The 19,868-nt window shown below is 34.8% G+C and overlaps 1 protein-coding gene across 9 annotated transcripts in view; it reads left to right on the top strand.

The window, feature by feature from the left end:
• Nucleotides 1-19,868, top strand: part of RAPGEF6 (Rap guanine nucleotide exchange factor 6) — a 215,353-nt gene that overhangs the window by 89,050 nt on the left and 106,435 nt on the right. For 8 of the 9 annotated variants that reach the window (XM_003829321.7, XM_003829323.6, XM_003829322.6 and 5 more), the window contains one exon: nucleotides 1,547-1,690. In XM_003829321.7, the coding sequence (XP_003829369.1) occupies nucleotides 1,547-1,690 (144 nt within the window). The other variant, XM_055112619.2, reaches the window with a different exon arrangement.

The raw sequence follows: 19,868 nt of genomic DNA, 5'->3' as shown, positions 1-19,868 counted from the left end.
ATAAAAGTTAAAAAAAAAGAGAGAGACCATATTCACATAACTTTTTTTTTTTTTAAGAGACAGGGTCTTGCTGTGTTGCCCAGGCTGGACGTTAACTCCTGGGCTCAAGTGATCCTCTCGCCCCAGCATCCCTGGTAGCAGGGACTACAGGCACTCGCCACTGCGCCCCCTCACCCCCACATAACTTTTATTGCAGTATATTATTATATTTTATTATTAATCTCTTCTGTGCCTAATTTATAAATTAAACTTTATCATAGGTATGTAAATACAGAAAAATACATGACATATATAGAATTTGGTACTGTCTGCAGTTTCAGGCATCTAGTGGGGATCATGGAATGTATCCCCCTCAGATAAGGGGGCACCACTGTGTTTGGGTGGGTGCCTAGGAAATTTTTGGTAATATCAAGAGCTCTGACATTAGCAGAAAGAGTAGTTATGGGGGAAAACTAAAACCACCGTTTATTATTTATTAGATGTGAGCTTAGTTATAAAGGTAGATTTTTAGAGCATATCAATATACCTTTATAAAAATAGTTAATTTAAAAAATTATGGTTTGTTTTGTGATTGGACAGGCAGTGCAGTCTTGTATCAGTGGCATAAGCTGTTGAGCTAGATAGGTCTATATTCCTCCTCACCTTTAAAAAAAATTTTTTTTTAAATTTTTTGAGACAGGGTTTTTGTCCTGTCGCCCAGGCTGGAGTGCAGTTGTGCAGTCATAGCTAACAGCAGCTTTGAACTCCTGGGCTCAATTGATCCTCCCACCTCAGCCTCCTAAGTAGCTGGTACTACAGGTGCACACCACCATGCCTGGCTTATTTTTTTCCCCCTGTAGAAATGGGGTCTTGCTCTGTTGCCAGGTTGCCAACTCACCTTTAATAAGTATCACTGTTGTGAGACTGGAATGTCACTAATATCTTTGGGTTTTTCTTTGTCTACAAAGTAGAGACAGTAATACCTGCTTACAGGGCTGTTGTGTGAACTAACTACTTAATATATATGCATGCTGGCCTATTTTAAACTCCTAACAAATGTTAATTTTCCATTTTATTTTCTTACTTAGAAGATGCCAGCCTTACTTGTGGCTGTTGTCATGCATTAAGTTGAAAATTAAAGAATATTGCATAAAGTTTTCTTGTTTTACTTTTTAACAATTAACTAAAACCATAACCAGGATTGTTTGCTAAGTAAAATATGTGTTTAATCAGGCAGTTTGTAATTAGAGGAACTCAAGTTGTAATTATTGAATGTGTAGGTGTAGTTAACAGCCTTCATTTCTGGTAAGTGACTTTACTTAGAGGATGTATGTTTATGTGCACAAGAGAGACTGTTTCCTGGACGGAAACTGTGGTCTCCAGATCTTTATAATAACATCACCTCTAATCTGTAACTCATGAGCATTGTGCTATACAGACTGTTTTCTTGAGGCAGTTTCTTGTAAGAAGTAAATGAAGCTTCCTTATGAGCCTGTTAAGACTCCATAGACTGTCAATAATATGGAAAAATTTGATATTTCATCAGGAATATGAACATGTGTTTCAGGTAGAGAATGCCAAAGATAATGAAGATAGTATTCTACAAAGAGAAATTCCTGCCAGACAATCCCGAAGAAGATTTCGGAAAATTAACTATAAAGGAGAGCGCCAAACCATTACTGATGATGTGGAGGTTAACAGCTATCTTTCTGTGAGTATATTTAGGAACACTTCATGAATCTTCCTTAATTTTCATATATAGTATCTTTAATTTACATGTATCTTTGGTAATATCAACATGCTGGGCTCTGTATGTGAAAATTTGGGGCAGGTAAATATATAATCTTTTTAAATGCTTCTGTTTGGTTGAATTGGTTAGGAATGCTCTTACCAGTGGGAGTTTTGGTTTTGCTTTTTTGTTGTTGTTTAAATAGTGAAAAAAGTTATTAGGCTGGGTGCAGTGGGTCATGCCTGTAATATCAGCACTTTGGGAGACCTAGGCGGGCGGATCACAAGGTCAGGAGTTCAAGACCAGCCTGGCCAATATGGTGAAACCCCCATCTCTACTAAAAATACAAAAATTAGCCAGGTGTGGTCGTGCATGCCTGTAGTCACAGTTATTTGGGAGACTGAGGCAGGAGAATTGCTTGAACCCAGGAGGCAGAGGTTGTAGTGAGCCAATATCACACCACTGCATTTCAGCCTGGTCGACAAGAGCAAAACTCTGTTGCCAAAAAAAAAAAAAAAAATGTAAGCTGTGTCTTCAAAAGTCTTTAATTTTGTAGTTGTGAATAGCTTCTTTTTAGACTGAAAAGTAGTTGAATCAAGAAATAAGGGTAATCTAAAAAAATCAGGTGTATTTTTGAGGGGAGAGGTTTCATAGTTACCAGTTTCCAAAGTACTCACGATTTCTAGAATATTAAAACAATTAGTACAGAGCATTTCCTCTTGTTTGCATTTGTTAAAAATAATAATAAAAAGGATGGTTGAATATAGTGAAATTCCCAAGGATGTGTTTAGTTCTTTCGGTTGTCATAAACAGATATTTATTCATTCCATGTTAGGTGTTAGGAGTAAGAAAGATTATTTCGAGAGTTGTTTGTACTGGAATAAGTGTTAGAATTAAGGCAGCTCTGATGTTTGTCACATTTGCCTAATTGCATTGATTCAATACAAGAATATGAAATAGTCCTAAAATTTATCATATCCAGAGCCACAACAAGGTTTATTTCATGTTCTCACTATTTAACAATTTCTCTTTTTGTATGGTAAATTTCCCATCACTAATTAAGGTGACATATTTTGCTTTACTGTGTAAGTAATATGTGTTTTTTTTTTGAAAAATTAGAAACAGATTGTTCCTATTACACAGTTATATAACTATTTGATGATATTTTGCAATTCTTGGATAAAGCTTTTCAACATACAGATAAATCTGTAAGGTTTTTGCTAACTATTGAAAACTTAAATATGTAAATTTTTGTTAACTTTTAAAAACAAATATATAAACTAAACATCTTTGAATGTTGTTAAATGTTTTTCCCATTATTCCTAATGACTGCACAGTACTCCATTATAATAATATGCTATAATTTATTCTGTTCTTGATATTTGGTAAGTTACATTCTTTCCAGTTCTTCATTATTTATTTATTTATTTTTTTGAGATGGAGTGTCGCTCTCTTGCCCAGGCTGGAGTGCAGTGGCGCGATCTCGGCTTACTGCAACCTCTGCCTCCTGGGTTCACGCGCTTCTCCTGCCTCAGCCTCCCTAGTAGCTGGGACTACAGGCGCCCGCCACCACGCCCAGCTAATTTTTTGTATTTTTAGTAGAGACTGGTTTTCACCATGTTAGCCAGGATGGTCTCGATCTCCTGCCTCGTGATCTGCACACCTCGGCATCCCAAAGTGCTGGGATTACAGGCATGAGCCACAGCGCCCAGCCTTTTCCTTATTTTTTAAAAATTAAGGTGCTAAGTACAATGTATGCCCACATTTTCATTTCTATAGAAAAAATGTCAAGAGGTAGAATTAATAAATGAAAGAATCTTTAACTGTAATATTTAGTTTTCCTAGTGTGAGCTAGAGTGTGTTTTGACTACTTGCTCATTCTAGTTTCAACTTCAGTATCTTCTTTTCCCAGATTTTTTTGGTGTCCTGTCATGAATCCTAGACAGATTTCATATTTTCTCTATTAGCTGTGGATCATGCTCATGAGTCATTTGCTTTTAGCCCTCCTCTGTACTGAGAGTTGTCATCTTCTAGATATACTGATTTCCTGGGATCAGAAAGAGCAATAGGCATACTCCTTAGGGATTCTGTTTGTTTGATAACGCTAAGTATAGTGGCATTTTTGCATGTATACCTAGTGTTAGATGGTGATCCTACTAAGTACTGTCAAGAGTTTGACAAATCATGAAAAGGAGAAATTGATTCATTTTAGACAAAACTGATTTATTAACTATGAGACCGGGTTAGAGAAGCTTTTTGGTCATGTTAGGTACATGTGCTGTTTCTTGAATTAATGGAGTTGTTTTTTCCTAAAAAGGATATATTTCAGTTAACTTAGAAAATATGGTATTGAAGGTTTCATTTATTTTTAATTAATGCTACCAATTATGTAACACCTGTACATCTGGCCAGTGTCCTGCAATATTGGCAGTTGGTCTAGGTAAGGATGCTATGTAGCAAAAATCTTAATCATGTTTATGAGAGCAGCAAGTGGAGAATTGGTTTAATGGCCTTTATAGGATTCTTTATGTCTTTTGTTCTATTGTCAGCAATTCAGAGAGAAAAAGATCAGGAGGAATCATTTCTTCTTTTAGACAGCAGTGGAAATTTGAGTTTGTTTTTTTTTTTTCCTTAATGTGTAAACCATCATCTACTTTTTCTTTCTAGAGTGCTGAAGGGTAAAAAAAATTAAAGATGTTAACTGTTGTTTATCATAATTATTCTTTAGTACCCAACTTGTACAAGGGTTTGTATTAAAGATTTTGCCTGTATTTTAGTTATTTTTTAACTAAATTCTTAGAATGACCGAAAAAGATGATTTATTCATATGAAATATTTTTATAGTTTTGTTGTACATTGCTTTGTATAAACATGAATCCTAATCTTAATGTGACTTTTTTTAATGTAGAATAAGCACTTCTGTAATGGTAATAACATTTTTGAAGCTCCATTGAGTGTTGCTCTGAGTTTGCAACAATTTTTTTGATACAATTTCTTATCACTTTATTGAGATATTATTAAAGGTAATGTACTACTCATATTTAAAGTGCACAGTTTGGGCCAGGCGTGGTGGCTCATGCCTGAAATCCCAGCACTTTGGGGGCCGAGGCAGGCAGATACTTGAGGTCAGGAGTTCAAGACCAGTCTGGCTAACATGGTGAAACCCCATCTCTCCTGAAAATACAAAAATTAGCCAGACATGATGGCGCTTGCTTGTAATCCCAGCTACTTGGGAGGCTGAGGCAGGAGAATCACTTGAACCCGGAAGGTGGAGGTTGTAGTGAGCCAAGGTCATGCCGCTGCACTCCAGCCTGGGCTATAGAGTGAGACTCCGTCTCAAAAAAAAATTTTTTTTTAAATGAAATTTTGATTTTGATCAATTTTGACATATGTATAATAAACCTTTGAAACCATCACCGTATTCAAGATTATGATTACTTCCATCACCCTAAAGTTTTGTCATCTCCCATTGTAATTCATCTTTTCTAAATACCCATACTCAAGCAACCATTTATCTGCTTTCTGTCACTGTGGATTAGTCTTAGTTTCTAGAATTTTATGTAAATGGCATCATATATTGTGGATTTTTTTTGGGGGGGGGTGGGCTTCTTTCACACATTATAATGATTTTGAGACCTTTCCCTGTCGTGTGCATCAATTGTATTTTTTCCCCTCTCTTGTGGGTATTATTTCATTGTATGAATGTACCACAATTTGTTTCTGTTTGCCTGTTTATGAATATTTGGATTGTTCCAGTTTTGGGCAATTGCAAATAAAGCTACTATAAACATTTATGTACAAATCTTTGTTGATACATATACTTCCATTTCTCTTAGGTTAATACCCAGGAGTGGGTGACTGGTCATATGGCAAATGTATGCTTAACTTTATAAGAAACTACCAAAATTGTTATTTAGTGTGGCTGTTGCATTTTACATAATTTGTGTTCTTTGAAAATGACAGTTTCCACATCCTCACCAACACTTGGTATTGTCAGATTTTATTATTATTATTTTTAAAATTTTTAATAGGTAGTGGTATCTCATTTTGATTTTAATTTATGTATCCCTGTTGACTTACGGTGTTGAGCCTCTTTTCATGTACTTATTAGTCACTTGTATATTCATATTCTTTTGTAAAATATTCAAATATTTTTAAAGTTTGCAACAAATTTAAATGTCTTCATATAGTTTCAAAAATTTCAGAGCTTTGATCTTTGAGGCAGATGACTTTGGTATTTAGATAGCAGAAAGGTGATCAAGAGCAATATTTAGTGAGCAGGATGAGTAATCAAGCCAAGTATAAAAAGTCCAGTATTTAGATGAGCCATCTATCTTGAATTCTTGCTTCACTAACTGAATGATGAGGACAGTTCATCTAAATCTTCGGTGCTTCACCTCTAAAAATGACGATATTGTAATACCAGGTTTGCCTGTCTTAGGGGGTGGTTGTTGAAATTTTTAGAATGTGTGTGTATTCACAGTCTAATCACTCAATAATATCTATAGATTCTTCCTTTCACATGTTTCAGAATTTGTGCTTTTCACTTAATTTGCCCATGTCGTTTCTTTAGTGTTCACTTTTTTCTTTATAGGACTGTTGTAATAGCATCTCTCAAATTCTCCCAGCCACCTTTCACTGTAAACGCAGTATTTTTTCATTTTAAGAGATTTTGAAAAATTAGAAAACGTGAAAAGTATTATTTAATTTCTTTATCAGAAGATATCTACTTAATCAGTTTATTTGATGTAAAATTTTTTATCTTCTCTCTGAACTTGTTGCCCTATCGCTAGCCCTGCTTTCTACATCCTCCCCTATACCCTTGCCACTAACTAGTCCATTTATTTTGCTTCTGTGAGTTCTAAGTGAAGCTCTAACAATGTCACTTGTTTTAAATTCTTAAATCTGTTTATGGCCTACCATCAGTTACAGAAAAATTCCAGTAATCTAGCATATAAGTACCTTCATAGTCTAGACCAGTCCTGTTTAATTGAATTTTCTGTTATGATGGAAATATTTTATGTCTGTGCCATCGAAATTGATAGCAGCTAGCTAGCCATAGTATTGAGCTATTGATCACAATGTACAAGTAAATAACCACATGTCCCTAATTGGACAGCACAGATCTGGACTTTGTTCACTTCTCCAACTTTCTCTTTTACCTGTTTTCTATGTATTTCCTATTTTTTGGCCATACTGAACAAATTTGCTGACCCTTGAAGAAACCATGTGTTTATGTACATCTCTTGTATATACAATTCCTTTTACTTAAAATGTACTTTTATTCTTTGTCCTCTTAACAAAAGTCTCAAGACCTAATTTCACATCATGTCATGGAGGACTCTGATTTGTTTCTTGGGAAGGATTAAGCACATATCTGCACTCCCATAATATCTTGTTTATGTGCCTGTAAGCACTCATTATGCTGAGTATAATTACAATTATTCTATATTGCAGTGTAATTGTTTATTTAAATATCTCTCTCATCAGAATGGATGCTCCTAGAAAATGTCAACCATCATAATTGTAACCTTAGAGTATATTGCCTGCCAAAGAAAATAAGAGTGCCTGTTCTGTCAGCTTGCTTAGTGTCCTGTGTAACTTTGGGCAAGTTGTATGACCTTTGTATGTCTGTCTTGATAGATAACTTATAGATTTGTAAAAGGATTAAATGAGATAATATATAAAAAAGGGCTCTGCCTAGTGTCTGGTGCTCTGAAAAATAGTAATGTTAGTAGCATCCTATTGCTGTTGTTGTTATTGTAAATATTCAAAAAACCTTTGTTCCTATTGCTTACAAATTATTTATTCCATACCTGGATATAAAAAGTGCTTACCAAAATATGTACATATATTAAAGTAAATATAAACAAGTAAGCTAAAGAATCAGAACAAAGGGAGAATAAAGGTAAGAAAAGTTAAACCAAGTTAGCTTGAAGTTAGAACAATCAGACAATTAAAATTTACCCTCAGAATCACTCACTTTGAACAAGTAATTTCTTTGTCCAATCTTGAAAGATAAAAGTAGTTACAAAATGTGTATGAAAGTCACTGGATGAGTCACTTTACTGTATAGAATGTGTAGCTAGAAGCCAATCAAATGAGATGGAGAATGTCTGCCAAGAAATGATGAATCTGATTTTGGAATTAATCACTTATAGGCCTATCTGATAGTAGTTAGCAAGGCCATTCGTTTAGCCCAAAACAATCTCCAGGACATGGGAAGAAAATACTGTTATCTTACCCTTTAAAGTTTCTAGGGATTTTGTGTATATTTCATAATGAATACAAAATATTTTGCCAGTAACACGTGTATTAGTTTTTAAATACATTACCTATGTTAGAAATGTAACTCATTCTTTTCCCCAATGCTATGTGTGATTTTTAAAAGTTTTGAGGCCAAATGCAGTGGCTCATGCCTAATTCTAGCACTTTGAGAGGCCAAGATGGAAGAATCACCTGAAGCCAGGAGTTTGAAACCAAGCTGTGCAACAAAGCAAGACCCTGTCTCTACAAAAAAAGAAAAAAAAAAAGTAAAAAGAAAAATTAAGAATCTTGAGAGTATATGGCATATAAATCCTTTTCTTATTTAGCTCCAGTTTATCTTTTCAGCTTTCTGGCACCATTATGTTTGGAGGTCCCTAACTTTGGTCCTGTTCTCTTTCCCTGGAAGGCTCTTATTGGCTTCTTCACTTAATATAGTTCTACCCTTTGATGAGTCACTTTGAATATTGCCACTTGCTCCTTTTATCCAGAATGGGCTTCTGTCATGCTCTTCTGACAAAGTCATGTTCAGCTCCCAAGAGTCCATTCATCCATGACCTCTTTAGAGAAGGCTTTCCTGACATTTCCTGTTCATAGAGTGCACTTCTCTTCATTGGTCCCATAGGATAGTACTTGCATGAAGTGTGCCCATATTATTCTGCAGTGTTCTGAGATAACAAAAAATGGAATTAACAGTTTATTTAAGAATGTTTTAAATGCCTGTATTTTTTATATAATGTTCGTTGTTTCATTTTAAATAGTATATAACGGTAAACATTTTGAAATGTAGTGAATTGAATTTTTTTTGAGACGGAGTCTTGCACTGTCGCCCGGGCTGGAGTGCAATGGTGCGATCTTGGCCTCCCAAAGTGCTGGAATTACAGGCATAAGCCACCACGCCCAGCCCGTGAATTGAATTTTTAATATTGGTACATATGTAGAGTTAAATGGTAAAATTAAACCAGGACCAATAAACATGAAACATCTTGGTTTCACCAAGGTCAAGCACCAGGTATGCCTTTATTTAACTTTATTCTCTAGAATATCAGGTCTCATTTGTGCTCATTTTTATAGAAATGTGATTGAGCCAAATATGAATCTGGACATTGTTCAAAGGTTTAAAAAACTTTGTTGGTGTTTGCATACTTTAGTTAAGAAATTACAGTCCTTCTCCTTGATTTCTCCTTCCTTTTGCTACTGTATATTTTTGTTATTGTTGCTTTTGAGACAGGGTCTCGCTCTGTTGCCCAAGCTGTGAAATGCAGTTATGCGATCATAGTTCACCATAAGCTCAAACTCCTGGGCTCTAACGACCTGCCTTAGCCTCCTGAGTAGCTAGGACTACAGGCATGTGCCACCACACTTGACTAAGTATTTTTATTTTTTGTAGAGACAGTGTCTTGCTGTTTCCCAGGCTAGTCTTAACTCCTGGGCTCACGCAGTCTAATCACTGCAGCCTCCCAAAACACTGGGATCATAGACATGAGCTTCTGCACCCAGCAAGCTGCTGTATTTTTAAATAGCAGTGTGCCTGTATGAGTGTTGGTTATATGTTTGTTGTGTTATTAACTAGATCTCAAGTTCCTTATTAGACTACCTCATAATTTTTTTTATTTCTTGTTCTCTATGTTGCTTAGGATGCTTTTTATATTCTCAGGGACAAAATAAGGTGCTAGTCTTCCTCTCTTTCTTCAGCATAGCGTCTGCACAGACATGGAGCCAGCCAGCTCTTCCTAAAAGAACATCTGGAAAGAATGATTTCCATGGCAGCATTATGGATTGGGGTTTTTAATTTGAAGGGATTCCCTTTGCTGTGACATCTTTATGTATTTTCTTTCCATCTAGTCTTTTGTTCTGGGATTGTATAGTGGGTGGTAGGATGATGTGACACGCTAGAATCTACTTTTTCATTTTAGGCTCACACATTACTAATGTAGCAGGCGGTTCTTTCTCATTGCTACTTCTCTGATTATATCACGTTCTCCATTCTCTTTCAGTGCTCCATGTTTTGTTTAGATCCAGAGCATATTAGAGAGTTAATGTACATTTGTCAATGCAGCTCAATAAGAGGTGATTATTAGGACACCACATCACTTACCAACTTTGTGGTGATATACTGAAAAATGGCTGGATGCTTTTACTTCACCATGGGTGTGACCTCTTAAGGTATTATTGCAAGTGTGTTTCGCTTTTATGGAGTGTGTGTGTTTGTGTGTGTATGTGTGTCTTATTCATCAAGCCATTCCTGTAGTAAGAAATAGGTCCATGCCCCCACCTCCTCATGAGAAACTAGAGGACTTTGGTACAAACATGTGATTGCTTAGTTCTCTTCATGGAGCACCAGTAAACAAAAAGTTTAAATATTTATGCAAGTCAAACTAAAGGAGGTGTAAGCACTATTGTTGCATCAATCATTAGGAGAATTTAGAATTTGAACTGTTTAAGTGAAAGTCACTGTTTGATGAAGAAGCTTGTTAACATTGTGAACTTTATTTTGTATTTGTGGGCTTGATAAATCCTGATTGTTTTTAATATGGTATTTCATAAGTACTTTCAGAATGAAATAATGAATGAATAAACAGACTTTTGTTACTTCTAAACTCAGGAAGTTTGCAAATGGGATCTTTGATAATCTCATTTGTATATAAGACAGTGAGTGCTGATCACACTACTACTGAGAAGTTTGGATCCCCACCTCTAAGAATCTTCAGCTTTTCAATATTGCTTCTCTTCTCTCTTTATTTACAGCCCCAAATACTCTGAACAGGTGTATATTCTTTGTGATTCTTTCTACCTTAAAAACAAAAGAAGACTTTCTGTTTTTGTTCACGAGTATCTAACATCCTTTAGGAGAATTCTCCTCCTTTATCTTCTAGGAAATAATATGGAATTCTTGATAGGTTTTTGTACCTAGTTAGAAGGTATTGAGTCCACAAATAGACAAAAAGCATAGAAGTGATACAACTAAAACTAGGACAAATGCCAAGTTAGAGCAGATTTTGTTTTAATTTTGTGAAGAAATGCTTATTGTAGAAATGTAAAATATATAGAAGAGTATGAAGAAGGAAATGAATTTGCTGTCATCCTCAAAACTGGAGATAGCTACTGTCACTTAAAATTTTTTTAATGTACCATGGTCCCTCAGTATCCATGGGGGCTTGGTTTCAGGACCCCCTGCAGATACTAAAATTCGAGGATGTTCGAGTCCCTTTTATAAAATGGTGTAGTATTTTTGTGTAATCTATGCACATCCTTCCATATACAGTCATGTGTTGCGTAATGACAGACCACATAAATGACATCAGATTTTGCTGCCTGTTTTTACTGTACGTTTTCTGTGTTTAGATACACAAATACTTACCATTGTGTTACAGTTGCCTGCATTATTCAGTAGAGTAACATGCTGAGCAGGTTCATAGCCTGGGAACCATAGGCTATACCATGTAGCCTAGGTGTATAGTAGGCTATACCGTCTAGGTTTGTGTAGCTACACTCAGTGATGTTTGCCCAAGGATGAAATTGCCTAGTGACACATTCCTCAGAATGTACCCCAGTTGTTAAGCAATGCATGACTGTATTTTGAATCATTTCTAGATTACTTATAATACCTAATACAGTGTAAATGCAGTGTAGATAGTTGCTATACTGAAATTTGTAATTTTTTTTATTGTTGTAGTGGTTTTTTGTTTTTGGTTTTTTAGGTTTTATTTGAGACGGTCTCGCTGTCAACCAGACTAGAATGCAGTGGAATGATCACAGCTCATTGCAGCTTTGACCTCCCAACTCAAGGGATCCTCTCACCTCAGCCTCCTGAGTAGCTGGGATTATAGGCACATGCCTCCACACCCAGCTAACTTTGTTTTTTTTTGTAGTGACAGAGTTTCATCATGTTTTTCAGGTTGGTCTTGAACTCGTGGCCTCAAGCAATAGCCTGCCTCGGCCTCCCAAACTGTTGGGATTACAGATGTAATCACCACCACCCCCAGCCTCTACTGTTATTTTAAATGGGATTTTCCCAAAATATTTTCTGTCTGCAGTTTCTTCAATCTGCAGGTACAGAACCCATGGACACAGAGGGCTGACTGTATATATCTTTTGATTAATTTAAATATTTTAATTAATTTAGATGATGCTGAATGTTTAGTTACGTATCCTTGTGTTTGTGTTTCTCATGCAGTTAAATTTTTTCCGAAACATTACTTTCAATATTAATATAATGCTGTATGAGTGTAACGAAGTATTCTCACGTGGCTTCCAATTTTTCTCCCATTACAAACAACTTTTAGGGAAAAATCTGTACATGACTGATTATTTCCTTAGGATTGAGTTACAGAAATTACTGGGTTAAAGGTATGAAAATTATTTTAAGTTTCTACATGAATATTGGTAACTTCTCAATAGGCATTTTAAAATTGTCTTTATTATTCACTATGTATAAAATGCTTGAGTACTGAGAGGACCAGACCAGGGCATGCCCCTCTGGTTGTCTGGGGCAGTTCTTCCTCCCTTAATGGTGTGACACTAATTCAGACAGATTTGCCCAGGGAACCAGAATTAGGAAGACTTTTTATCATACTTGAAATATTTTATGGAGTAATTGCTAAAGAAGGAGCTTTTGATAATTGTTTAAAGCAACTCAGATACTAATGTATACCAGTGGTCTAAGACTGATTATGACAGTGTTCCAGTTGGAAGGGGAATAACAACTACTCAGACATAGCAAACAAATTAATGCTGACCGTTATTGCCTTTTAGTTTGATTTGGTATGTGTTTATTAAGTGTGCTATCTTGTGTATGTGGCTTTTACAGTGCTAGAAAATGTAGTATTTAAAAGTAGAGAAGGGACGTAATGGTCATCTTTATGAACAAGGGATATAAAGGAACCCAGGAATTCACAGATAGTTTTAAATGAGAGTTCATTTTTTATCATTTATATGTGTTACTCTCTTTTTGAAGAAAATTAATACGCTGTTTGAAACTTTAGGTTTGCATATACTTGAGTAACTATATACAAAATGTATCCTTTTGTGCAGGTATGAAGATGCTTGATACACAGTGTAGACGGAAAGCAGAAGCATAGTGGTGCCTTTTATTGTTCTTTCAATTTCACTGATTCTAATTATAGAAGCTTACATCACCTTGGTTGATGATGACGGTTTCTCTCTCCTTCTTGGTTTTTCTTCCTCTATTACTCCCTAAGGATGGATCATATTTCATAGTGCATGTGTGTCCAGCTGGTGGCTGTGACAGATTTTCAACAAAAATGGGGGTGATCAGTTAGTGGATATATATGACAGTATGCTGAAGCACACTGTTTCTTACAAGAGAATAAAAGAGCGTTGGTACTCTTGCCTCCCCTCCTTCATGAAGGCTGAGGAATAGGTATGCAGTTTGAAAGCAGAAGTCCTAAGGGGCACCAGTAATTAGAGTTAACGGTGTCTGATAACTGCAAAGATGCATTTCAGATGTTCATGTTAAACATGGGGGAAAAGGGGTGGAAAAGATTGTTATGATCCTTTGAAAGGGCTTGTATGTTACCTATGATCATTTCAGTCATTTATTCATTTATTTTCCAAAAGACTTAAAGTGTTTTCACTATGTAAATCAGTACAATTTAAGTTTATATTTCAAAAACCAAATATAACTAAAATACAGAAATGAATGTCCTCTTTATTTTGTAAAACTACAGAATTTTTCTTTTGTTCTTTAACTTCTTTGGAGTTTGACTTCTCTAAATTGATTATAATATTTCACTGCAGATTGGGAATAAATTCCATTTAAAAATATAATAAGTAAATAAAATGCCTGGGTTAGTATAAATCCAGTTTTTGTTATCATTAGTTTTGTTTGTTTTTCATAATGCCTAGAATGTATATCCTCTTATGGCTTACCTTCATCTATGGTAACCTTTCTCTGTCCTTCTTTTCAGTGTTGTCACATATTAACATAAAAGATATGTTTACAGTTAGTTTAGTAACTATCAGAACCTTATCTTTGGCTTTCTAAACAATATGATTTTAAGTATTTCAGTTTGTATTTTTGTTTATAAATAATATACACAGTTAACATAAATTTTAATAACTACATGGCATTTACACTTTTATAAAAGTATTTTGTCATGATTTGAATCTTTGCAAAGTCAACATACATTGCTCTATTTTATAGTAGTGCAAAAGACCTTTCTAAAGCTAAAGATTTCATTAATAGGGGTTAGCATCATGGCATTTCATATGCAGGGGAAACGTGTTCATAAGTGGCTGTCCTGTAGTGATTCCTAGACAACAGGTAGATCAGGACATTCTCCTTTGCTGCACTTAATTCATTTGAATTGATAAGATAATGAGATGAGGTCGTGATAAAATTCTAAAAGTGATGCAAGTGAAAAATAGGTTATTCACCTAGTCATTTATTTTAGTTATTTGATACATTACTATTCTCTTCAAAGGATGTTTATTTCTTCATTCAGTAGTTAAAAGGTGAAGTCATTATTTCCTCAGAATGCTGGTGGATCCCCGTGTTGAGTATGGAATTTGGCCTGTTTCTTTTCTTGGTATTGTTACACAGGGAGATTTAGCATGATAGGTTCACTATACAGTTCCCTGGAATCGAAGATACTATGAGATGATTGGTAGAAAAGGAAAAAGATGATGTCATCTTCACTTACAAGCCAAACTAAAGGAAAAGAGAATTTTGTTCCTTTACTGAGTTGGTGTTTACTACAGTAGGTCTAACATATGGCACTAGTGGATTGCATTTCTCACACTGGGCAGCAGTTTTTTAAAGCAGCTAAGAGATGGCTGTCTCCCTTGCCCAGCTTGAGGTCCTTCTTTGTGTGTTGATCAGCATGATTTATAAAAAGGGGGAAAGGTGTGCATTAAAATTTTGCTTTTTGATTCGGCTATAATATATTCTGTTGGTACTATACATGAATATAATTACTGTCTGGTGTTGAAATTCTTGGTATTCTTGAATCTTGCTACTGATATTTATGTGTAAAATACTCATCTTTTAGAAATTTTATCTTAAGTGAAAGTTTGTCTTCATGTACATACAAAGTACCTACTATCATTTTTCTATTTTAAAGAATGATTAACATTAGATTTTAATTAATGTACAATATTAAGTATCAAGTGGAATTCCAACTCACGTATGATTGATTTAAATTAAACTGAAAAAAAAACCACATTGGTGCTTGAAAATCAACCTGTATAAATATTGCATGTTTTATGTTTAGAAAACTAGTCATGCTTGTTTGCATTTGTGAGATTTAATTTTATATTTAAATGTGGGTATTGTGTATTTTGGTATTGTGTCTTTTGGAATTTTGGCAGAAAAACATTCTTAAAAGCTTTATGAAAATCTAAATAATTACATATTTTGAAAGCATAACTTGTCTTTGTTCAAAATTATACTTAGTTTAACTTAAATTCTAGTTTTATAAGTAGCAGTGTAATTCAGATTGGCAGCATAGTGTTGTTCAGAAAGTGACTCAGACTTTTCTCAAAGATATTGAAGAACTTATTTTTTGTGTGCTTAACAACAAGATGTTTCTTCTGCAGTCAGTGGAGTCCTTTGTTAAAAGACCTGTCTCCCAGGTAACATCTCCTCTTATGTTGCACACCCCATTTTCCCCAAAATAAAAGTGTTAGGTAAATAAAGCAAAATAATTATATTGCTTTGATTTGTTCAGTGATTGTTTTTCTCATAATTTTGCCGCCTGGAGGTATAACTAACTATATTTTACTATTGGGAACTGTCTTTCTTTGGCCACTAGGAGCAACCATTGCAAGCTTAGTTGGAGTATCTAATGCCTTGTAGCAGAAGCATGAAGAGCAAGGATGGGTACTAGTGGTATTGTGTTTCAGATGGAAGAGGGTGTGGCAAAATTAAAATCTTTTTCTGTAATTTCTATAGAAAAATGGGGCAATTTTTTTTAGTCCACACTCACTCTGGAAGCAGGTTTAATCATTTTCTTTGATTTCTTCTGAGTGAGTTTTGCTGGCTTCTTGTGTTTTTCTAGGAATTCAGCATTGGGCTACAGGAAAGTACCATGTTGTGTAGATTATTCTTTCTCAAAGAAGTAGGTGCATGCTGCACCTATTGGTGTACATCTGATTTTTTTCCAGCTTCCCTTTGCAAAATGAAATTCTATTGTTTCCATTTAAATTTACTATCTACCTACAAATCTTAGTACTAGTTTGTATATTCTTAATGTTAATTTAGAGTGATCCTGAAGGTTATATCTTTCAGAACAGTTATTTGATAAATAGCAAATTTTGCAAGCAGAAACCCCTTGTTAACAAATACATGTGACATCTGAGAACCTAGGCTGCCTTGTTTATTTGGAATGCAATGGTATCTTATCAGAGCTTATAATTTTACCTTGGGAGGACAATACTGTATTACATTTGAATAATAATAGGAAATATGGCTTCCCAAATATAGCTGTGTATCAATGTACAGAATTAAAAATCAAAATGGATTTTTAGAACTGTGAAGTAGAAAGGGTGCTCAAGCCAATTTTTTTCTTAAAGAATTTAGCTTGCTGACGTGTCTCATGGAAAGGAGGATGGGGTGTGTGTGTGTGTGTGTATATGTTTTCAATAAATTGCTCTTCGGGCTACATCTGCAGATACAGTAGCCAATTGATCTAATGCAGTTTCTGGAGGCTTTCTGTACAGGTGATGTCATCCTTTTAGCTCTATTCTCCTCCCACTCTCTTTCCTTCTTATTAGATATTTCATCTTACTGCAGAGCATAGAATCAATAGGAGCTTCTCCTTAGGGAGCTGCTTTGAAACAGGCAAGGACAGTAGGAATTAAGACACTAATATTCAGTCTTGCTTTAGCAGAAGATATAATGGTTTTGTACCATATATTATATAAAAATGTTTAACCAGAAAAGCTAGACTTAAATCAACAGTGCTGTTTTACTGATACATTAGAATAAGAAACAGTGCTGCAGAGCTGTAAACAGTGCATGTGAATAGAGAAAATAATTACAATTTTGGAGATTCTTAGACATTCTACAGGACAAACCTGTTACGGCATATATCATCTAACTGCCATTTGCTCAACGTTTTTTTTTTTTTTTTTAAACCTCTGGTGGTTAAGAATATAAAGAAGAAACTTTAATCTTCAGGATACAATGTTTGCTTTTGATGCAGAAGAATCACTGCAGTGCTTGTTCTACAGAATGAAATAAGTTGAAGAAAAGACAAAGCTATATTACAGAGAGGAAAGGTTTCACAGAATCCAGGAACACAGATTTGGTGCATGTTGCCTGATTTGCTTTGACTGATACTGTATTAACTGTTGTGCTACCACTCTGCATGTCTGTGCCAGGTGCCTGAGGCCGCATGTATATGTCTGTATATTCTGAGCCAGAATTGTAAACATCTTCATTTACTGTGATTTGCTTGTTAAAGTGAACGTTTTAATTTAGAACAATACTTTACTGAAAGCTCCTGATTTCAGTTTTAAAAGGGGTTTGGAGAGGCTGCCTTTATATAAACACTGCAGTGGTGTATGATTTGTAAAAAGAAACTTAACAGAATTTTATCACCGTACTCATCACTGTAGCTCTGGTTTGAAAAGGAAACTACCCTTTCCAGCCTAGGAAATGGCTTTTCTTGTTCGCTGTTATGCCAATTGTCTTCAGCCATGGGCCTCCAAAGTAAGTAATTGTTATTTTCTTAGCAATTGATTTAATCCAGTTATTAAATTTTATTTTGAATTGTAAATGAGCTTTATTGCGCTCTTTTCTAAACTTTAAAAATAAGAACTACAAAGTAGTCTTTCTCATTGCCATTTTTTTAATTTAAATATCTAAAACATTCTAACGTGACCTCTAAGAGATTTGAAAGGTGCGTTTTAAATCTGTAGACTTAAAATGCAGTGCATTTGAGATGTACTCTCTTCAGACTGAATTGTTTTTTGATTATGGCTATTGCTGTACTTATCAGTGATCATACTCTAACTTGCTTCATTTTCTTAAATGGTTGATATATTTAGGTATGTTAGTCTAATTGCCAGATTATATGACATTTTTCATTAATATGATGCTGTCAGATAAATTATGATTGAATTGTGCTATTTTACAAAGATTAGTTGATAATTCTTGAGCAGTGAAATAATATGAAGAAAATACTCATGAAAATCAATTATATGAAAATATTTAAATAATGATTCTAAGTATTTTCAAGATAGTAAACCATTAGCAGCTGGAGACTATTTAAGGTCATCTATCATACTTGTCATTTTTAAATAAACATAATAACTCACAAAAAAGCAAAGTGCTATACAACCTTCCAGGCTAGGTTGTAGGAAAATATATACTCTAATTCAGTGAGTTTTATTATACACAGTGGCTATTTATATAGCCTGTAATTTGATGCCACTCAAGTTATCTTTCCTGTCTCATGTATGTATTATAAAACAGTGTTTTTTCAAAACATTTAAATTGTAACATTTATTAAGATTTTTTATGGTTCTCTTGCATACAGATAGGCACAATAGAGGCACTTCTTAGTATGGTCTGAAATCATGTCTTTGTTTCAAGGTTGTCCTGTTGATGGTGACTAAGGAAGAAATCCTATGATAGCATCGTGGTGTTTTTCTGTTTTATCTGGCCTAGCTCACTGCATGTCTTTCTTAAAGGCAGCTTCTGGAAAGACATTTAAATTCACTGTCCATTTGGCAAACAGCTGATTGAAATGTAAATAGATGAAAAGAAGCCTAGGTACACAATGTATTTGTGCTATTATCTGGCTAAGGCTTAAATGGCCTTTTTAGTGAAAATGACACCTATATGGCCCAAGCATTGCTGATGCTTGATAGCTGCACTATACTACAAAGGTTTAAACCACTTGTAGAAAGGAAGTGAGTGAGACTGTGTAAAAAAAACTTTAAAGAAAATTAAGACTGAGATATAGGGGTTGTTTTTTAAGGTAACCAGCAAAATAAAATAGCCTTTGGAATGCTGATAGCCAACTTTTGATCCCAGATTTAACAAATTTGGAAGAGTCAAAATTTCAAAATCAGCTTCTAAGGTTTCATGCAATGCCAGCAAACATTATATGAGCAGGATTCTGGATTGGTACTCTACTGTGTAAATCAAGTATTTGTAAGAGTACATGTCTCCATCCCCCTTCCCTCATGTTACTGTTGATGAAATTTTGACTCTGGATTGCAATTAAACACATAAAACTTAGAATTTTGTTATACTTCTTTTCATTTTCCAGTACATTTTACTGGTTTTATTTTTGTTCATGTATTTTTGCCTATGCTACTATGTACTTGCATTTTACTACTTCTGAATTCATTAATTTTCTTGCTAAAATAAATAGTCGTATTAGCATGGTTCTACTGGGGGTTGGGGAAGAATGAATCATAAATGCCTTCCTTTATATTTACTCTTAAGATAATTGTTTAGTTCAATATAAAATAATAAATCCAAAGTCTTTTTTCTTTAGCAGTTTGAAAAAGTTACTACACTGTCTTCTGGCCTCCAGTGTTGCTGATGAGAAGTCTGAGCTCATGTTTTTTTTTCCTTTGTTAATTACTTTTATTAGTAGTTAGTTATGTTTTTGTTATTTTACTTTTTTTTTTTTTTTAAGAGACGTGGTCCTCAAGCTTGGCCAACATGGTGAAACCCCTTGTCTATTAAAAATATAAAAATTAGCCAGATGTGGTGCCACATATCTGTAGTCCCAGCTACTCGGGAGGTTGAGGTGGGAGAATCACTTGAATCCGGGAGGCAGAGGTTGCAGTGAGCTGATATCGTGACACTACACTCTAGCCTGGGTGGACAGGGTGAGACCCTGTCTCAAAAAAAAAAAAAAAAAAAAAAAAAAAGAGAGACAAGGCCCTGCTCTGTTGCCCAGGCTGGAGTGCA

Source organism: Pan paniscus, chromosome 4 (assembly GCF_029289425.2).
Source record: "Pan paniscus chromosome 4, NHGRI_mPanPan1-v2.0_pri, whole genome shotgun sequence".
NCBI classification, from domain to species: Eukaryota; Metazoa; Chordata; class Mammalia; order Primates; family Hominidae; genus Pan; species Pan paniscus.
The sequence above is the reverse complement of the archived record's forward strand: the minus strand, read 5'-3'. Positions and strand labels throughout refer to the sequence as shown.